At 35.6% G+C, this 6,296-nt stretch overlaps 1 protein-coding gene across 1 annotated transcript; it reads left to right on the top strand.

The window, feature by feature from the left end:
- Positions 1-1,558: 1,558 nt before the first annotated feature.
- Positions 1,559-2,897, top strand: LOC147515865 (uncharacterized). The gene is made up of 4 exons (XM_086594518.1): positions 1,559-1,764; positions 1,911-2,073; positions 2,152-2,272; positions 2,819-2,897. Exons 1-4 carry the CDS (start codon positions 1,642-1,644, stop codon positions 2,895-2,897), a joined length of 486 nt encoding a protein of 161 aa, XP_086450644.1. The 5' UTR covers positions 1,559-1,641.
- The last annotated feature ends 3,399 nt before the right edge of the window (positions 2,898-6,296 follow it).

Raw genomic sequence — 6,296 nt, forward strand, 5'->3', positions numbered from 1 at the left:
AGTGTAATTTGGTGTTAGAGGAGCTGTAGGTATAAACTGCACATGACCCAACTGACGCATGACCCCTTGCAAAGTAGTAAATCTCCACAACGTCGAAAAAGCAGATCACTCCCTCAAAAAAAGTAATTTCATCGACTGGGCGTATAGGTCTGACATTCTCGTAAGGATACTAATCAACCTTAAACAAAATAAAATGTGTCATTAATCACATACTCAAATAATCAATTACTAAAAAAAAAAATTGAAACAAATTGAAATACTTACATTCCACACTGTCATATCATCAATTATAGCTCGGTAATACTGCAATGCATGACACGAGTTCTCATAGTGCATAGCGCCAACTGTGTGTCTAAGAACACGCGACCCACCCAACTGATACTTAAAGTTTGGGATTGGCTTGAATAGCGGGAAATACTCATAAATCCACACCTAGATATATACACACACAATTAACATACTAATAGAATAATATAATTAACATTAAAAAGAAAGTGCAAAATATTTAAGTTTTACCTGTAGAAGAGTTAGGAAGCCCGAAACACCTTTCACCTTCGCACACGAGGCAGTGCCAAGTGCTCTATACAAAAAGGCCAAAATTGCTGCACCCCAAGCGTACTCGTCGATCTCTTTGAATTTCAACAACTTGATCAAATAATAAACAGGCACTCCCGTCCTAGACTTGTCGGGGAAGATGGTACATCCAAAGAAAAATAGCAGATAAGCTCTTACAGCCCTCTGTACCTCAGTCAAAGTCAACACTTTCCCCTTTATCGCGGACTTTCCTAGCAAACTGGCTCCGCAGGAATTCCAACCTTACCTTTGAAATGAACTGGCTCGCGTCCACCTCTGCTTTAATCACAAGCTCCAAGACACCCAGAGCACGGTGTAGGAGACTCTCCGATTGTGAACGGGTCAACTCCGTGTTCCCTCTCACTGCTCTGCCTCTAATTGCAATGCCTAGAATTTGGGAGACATCATCCAAAGTCACATTCATCTCCCCAAACGGTATATCACTACTATAGAAATGCCCATTTACCAGGGTTAGTCAACTGGTATATACCACTGTTCCCCTAATAACAGTGGCTTATAGTCATTTGCCACGGTACAAAACACTTTTCTAGTTTTGGAACAAGCAAATACCACTATTTTTGAAAACCAGTGGTATATAACAAGACATATACCACGGTACTATCAAATATTAGCCTAATTATTTTTTAGTATACGTATACACCACGTTTTCTTAAAACCAGTGGCTTATATTTTTTGGCCATAATTACACCTACCGTGAGCAAAAAGCAACCAATCGGAGAAAGTAAAAAAAAATTAGTTAAGGGTCAAAAATTAAACATGAAAAATAGAAAGAAAAATAACAAATGGGTGAAAGAAAACGCGTATGAACCCAATTTCTTCATCTCCCACTTCTCTCTCTCTCTCTCTCTCTCTCCCCGATTTCTGCCACTAGGATTCGCAAATTGAGAAAAATCAGTCCCCACCTCTACACCAGTACGGTATCAACTTCCATCCCTTTTCTAAAAAAACAACAAAAAAAAAAAATCCAATGGCTACAAGGAAGAATTGCAAACGTTGTTCTGATCTCGGTAACAAAGAGAAAGCTGGAGATGAGCAAATAGAATAATAATGTCATTCTCATTCTTCAAGGCTTTAAGAGGCAAAGCACCATTGGAACTGGTGAAAGCGATCAGAGGTAGTTTGTTAGCTCTTGATACCAAAACTGTCGCGGAAGTTAAAGCCCTTAAAAAGGTATATTATTTTAATAAATTCCTGTGTTGTATATGTTGTTTGTTATGCAAGTTTACATTTTTTTTAGAAATTAGGCATGTAAAAAATACTTGTAAAAGGTCATAAAGATGATTTATTTGAAGTTGATGAATATTTTTTTGTAAAAGGCTTTAGAAGAAGTGGAAAAGAATTTCCTTTCCATGAGACAATTGCTTTATGGAGACGGAGAGGTAGGACCAAATTTGGAGCATGTCTCCCAATTCACAATCAAAATATGCAAAGAAGATGTCATTGGCTTCTTCATTCACAAGTTACCTATACTGGGATGGGAAGTAAGCCACTACTATATATACTCACATATTCTACTTTATCCCACTACCTTCTATTCACTTTGATGGCGTCTAATACAAGCAAGAAAAGATTTGGTGCACTGTTGGTCCATTTTGTTGAAGAAAATGGTTGGCTCCAGTTATTGCTGCGTCGAGTACATCCATAACCACTCAGAGCTACTAGACTTCCTTGTTCTGTGGTGAGTTTATACTAGATGACAATGTTGATTATGTTGTTTTTTTGCCTTTCGCTTTCTTTCTAGCTTCCCTTTATATCACAGTAAGGATGGACCTTCCTTTTTCTCTAAGCCATTCTTGCATGTCTCAACTTGTAAATAACGGGAGAGGTTCCAGTAGACAAAGTTGAGGCAATTAGTTAAATAGAGTTTGGGTAAGGTCTTTTATGGCCTTAAATAGAGTTACTAATCTAAAAACTAAGTTACATTAACATGGATAGGTGTGTCCATATCTGACAAGGATACGATATGTCTGATAGGGTGAAATATCAAATATTGAGGTATATAAAATACAATATGTGTCCAACACGGACACTTGGATACGTATCCGATGGATTAATTTTAAAATATGGCGTGTCTTATGCAGAAAAGGTTCTTTAAATGATAGGAGGCCATTGAAATGGTTATTTAGTTCTGCTAGAAACAAAGTCAGAGATGGCATTAATTTAGTCTTGTTGACAATGCTTTCTAGTGGTGCATTTATGCCAATTATTGTGATTTTCTTAACAACTATGATAACAAAGACGTTGCATTGAATTGTGGGAACATGTTGAGGAAATGCATCAAATTTCCGAGCCTTGCAAAGTAGGACATGTTATCTTTTTGCTTAATAGTTCCTGGCTTCTGAGTTTGACATATTCATTTCCTTTTTTATTAGTGTTGTTAAGGTAAACAATGCTTTAACTTATATTCCTTTTTTTTACTAGTAATAACTATTATGCAAAATCTTAAGGAATACGCATCCATGTGATCAAACATTCACCTACTTTTTTAGCATGTTAGCCAACATAGCTTCGGATAGGAAGTTCGTGCTATGTTGGATACAGAGATACGTATATCACGCTTATAAGATGTAGATTATTGCACCATGCAAATCTTGATTGCTTGTTTGTTTTCTGTTCCCATGATAACGTTCACATGAATGTAATTTTCAGCTTTGAGGCACATCTATCTAAATCATGTGTACAATTTATATGAAATAGTTTCTCAATCTTGCTTAGGAGCAATTATGCATGCTTTCAAAACATTATGGTTTGATTTGGTGTTCATAAGCTGCCTGTCACTCCTCCTAAGATGGTTCTCTTGTATTTGTGTGGCATTGCATGGTGCTCAATGCATGAGCTTGAAATTGCCTTTTCTCTTTCTTATTCCTTTCGTCAATGGGCCAAGATTAGATCCAGCCTCCTGTTTTTCATTGACCTGTCTTGATAGTCTGGAAGATGGATACAATAAAATACCAAATGTTTATAGGGACCAGTCGATTTACACCTTCTTCAAATGTTGCAAAATTCTTTCAATCTGTAATTGTTATTGGTAAAAATTACCTAGTTATTGTCAATTAATGAATCTTTATATCTTGTTACTGCTTGAGAAATTTTGTTTCATAAGTTTTAGTCAAAATAGTATCCCCTATTTTTGCTTAAAATAACAGGGTTAGAGATTGTGGATTCTCTGGGTTATGTGGAGAATCGTAGCCTGTAGGAAGATAAAGTAAATGTTTTCTAGTAGTAGTTTAGGTTTTTGACTGTCAGTCTGTACCATGGTTAGTCACTAGTTTCTACTATAATGATTGTGGTCAAACTAATAATTAAGTCTATTATTTAACACAAACTTTGGAAGAACATCGTATCTGTTGTGAGGCTGTGCTTTTAGGTGGACTCTTCTTAGATTGTGCATTATGATGTTAGCACACTCTTTGTGCCATGCTTGTGTAGTCGTGTTTAATGTTTTAAGCTGTTTATCACTTATGGTTGACTCGTCATCGGCATGGAGCATCCAAGTGTTAGGCCAATCTGAGCTTTAAGGAATATAGAGCTGATTCACACTGCTTGTATCACTAATTTTTTGATCAAGGTAATATAGGGCACATAAGTGAAAGAACTGAGTCGTTGATGTTGCGTAGATCTTCTATTTTGGGACTGGTCGATTATCTGATGTTTTCTTGTTGTTGCTGGGAGTAATGTTGGTTAGTGGATGATCAATTATACAACCAACATTGGAGGATCTAGATCAATAGTCTCACTTTAGGCAGCAAACTAATTCAGGATGCCTGGTCCAAGAAACCAGGTGGCCCAGAACAGTTTTTAGTTAGGTTAAGGACTTTGACTGTTCAGTTTGAGTCTGTCTCCCTATTTGACTAAGCTATGTTGAGATGAGTTAGATGGATGGAATCTTAAAAATTTAAACATAACAAAAATTGTGTATAACAAAGTGAATACCAATTATAGAAATGTAATTCTGGTAATTGGGATGTTTGAATACGGAATTTCAGTATTATGTGGAGTTCTGTATCTTTAGAACCATATGAAGCACGCAATAACTTTTATCAGTTTTGTGTCGATTTTTTATTTGGCAACATGTGCACCTTAAGTTACAAACACTGGAAATTGTAGTTCTTGTTCTTAAAGGTTTTCCTCTTTCATCCAATATTATTATTTGGAAAGCATGTTTTGAGTTTTCACGCATTTAAATTTTTGTAGTGATCTTTCAGATATATATATATTTTTTTTGGTAGGCAAGCGGGATGAGGTCCCCTACCCCTTTTCATTAATGAAAAATAATAATCTTAATACTGTGCTTTTACTATCTAAGCAATTTTTGTTATGGCCTGGTGATAACCGTAAAAACAGTAAAATCCTAAATATTAATGCTACAAGAACACTAATACGTAATCCTACCGTTCTTACGTTTAAATCAATACATCTTACTCTCAAAACATAATCATGCAATATAATGAGTAAGGAATTCGTTCCACTCTTAAACCCTCAAGACTTAAATAGAATTCAATTATTCAAACACAAGGAACAGTGAGAGTGATGTGTTTGGTGTTTAAACTAAAACTAATTATAAATTTAAGACAACTAAATCTAAAGATTCTAACTTTATGAAATTTAACAAACAATAATTAAAATCTAACATCAATAACTACGAAATGACTAACAACCAAGAAATGAAATTAGATCTAAGCAATAGATAAATGACAAAATCGAATTTGATCAATAATAAACTACTTGATTTATCTAATGAAGCAATAACAATATTTTAATACTTTAAATTAAAACAAGGGAAATGAAAACTAATAAAAATGGAGATTCAAAACTAGATCTAGATCTAAAAACTAATCTAGATCTATCTTTTTCTAACCCTAAACTCCATTAACATTAGCTTCCTAACCTAACTGCTTTTGCTACCTAACCTAATTGCCATTAACAAAGAATGAAGCTTTTGTTTTTATACATCCAGATCCAAAAATCGTGCATGGGCTTGGAGCCATGTTTTGGGCCAGAGAATCAGGCCCAAAACCCAATTCTTTCGGTCCAAAAAGGCCTCTTCAGCTGCAGTTCGCTTCAACAGACTTTTCGTCCACTTCTGCTCCTCTGATTGGGTCAAGGCTTGGACCATTGGAAAGCTCTTTCCGAGCCGGTCGTTTTGAAATAAGGTAGGCCCAATTCTGAGGTCTGAGTCTAAAGATATGGTCTTCGGAAGTTCTGCTGACTGTTGCTCCTTTATCTCGCTAAAGTGGCACATTTCTGCACATAATGGACTTTGAAGCCTAAAATGCATAAAAACAAGTAATCAGTATTAACTCTTACTTATTATTCACATAATTGGTCTAACAAGATGATTATTAAGGGGTTAAAACTACAGTTTTGGGCTCTTATCAAACCACCCCAAACAAAGATTTTGCTTGTCCTCAAGCAAAGATGAGAAATTAGAATAAGTGACCAAAAATGGAGTTCTAACTACTCGTTTTATTGAGTGCGATTGCATTGACCATATGCAACAAGGCCTTAAACCACTAGGAATTCCCTAGTGGACGAGTTATAGCCTCGTGAGAGTTTTCCAGTGAAGGTACTCACAAACTTCATCTATACTACAACGACTAAGAAATAAAACTATTGTTTTCTCATTCATATCTCAACTATCTATACATCTCACTAGCAAATACATAAGAATAACCCAGTCAGAACCCTAAGCTAATATATGC

The sequence above is a fragment of the Coptis chinensis genome, chromosome 2 (assembly GCF_015680905.1).
Source record: "Coptis chinensis isolate HL-2020 chromosome 2, ASM1568090v1, whole genome shotgun sequence".
NCBI classification, from domain to species: Eukaryota; Viridiplantae; Streptophyta; class Magnoliopsida; order Ranunculales; family Ranunculaceae; genus Coptis; species Coptis chinensis.

What these genes read in the sequence shown, in the direction of transcription:
- LOC147515865 (XM_086594518.1), top strand. Translation starts at nt 1,642, where the DNA reads ATGTCATTCTCATTCTTCAAGGCTTTAAGAGGCAAAGCACCATTGGAA. An exon ending in GTTACCTATACTGGGATGGG is followed by an intron (nt 2,074 to 2,151) that starts AAGTAAGCCACT and finishes GGCGTCTAATAC; the next exon opens with AAGCAAGAAAAGATTTGGTG. An exon ending in CTAGACTTCCTTGTTCTGTG is followed by an intron (nt 2,273 to 2,818) that starts GTGAGTTTATAC and finishes TTTTCTTAACAA; the next exon opens with CTATGATAACAAAGACGTTG.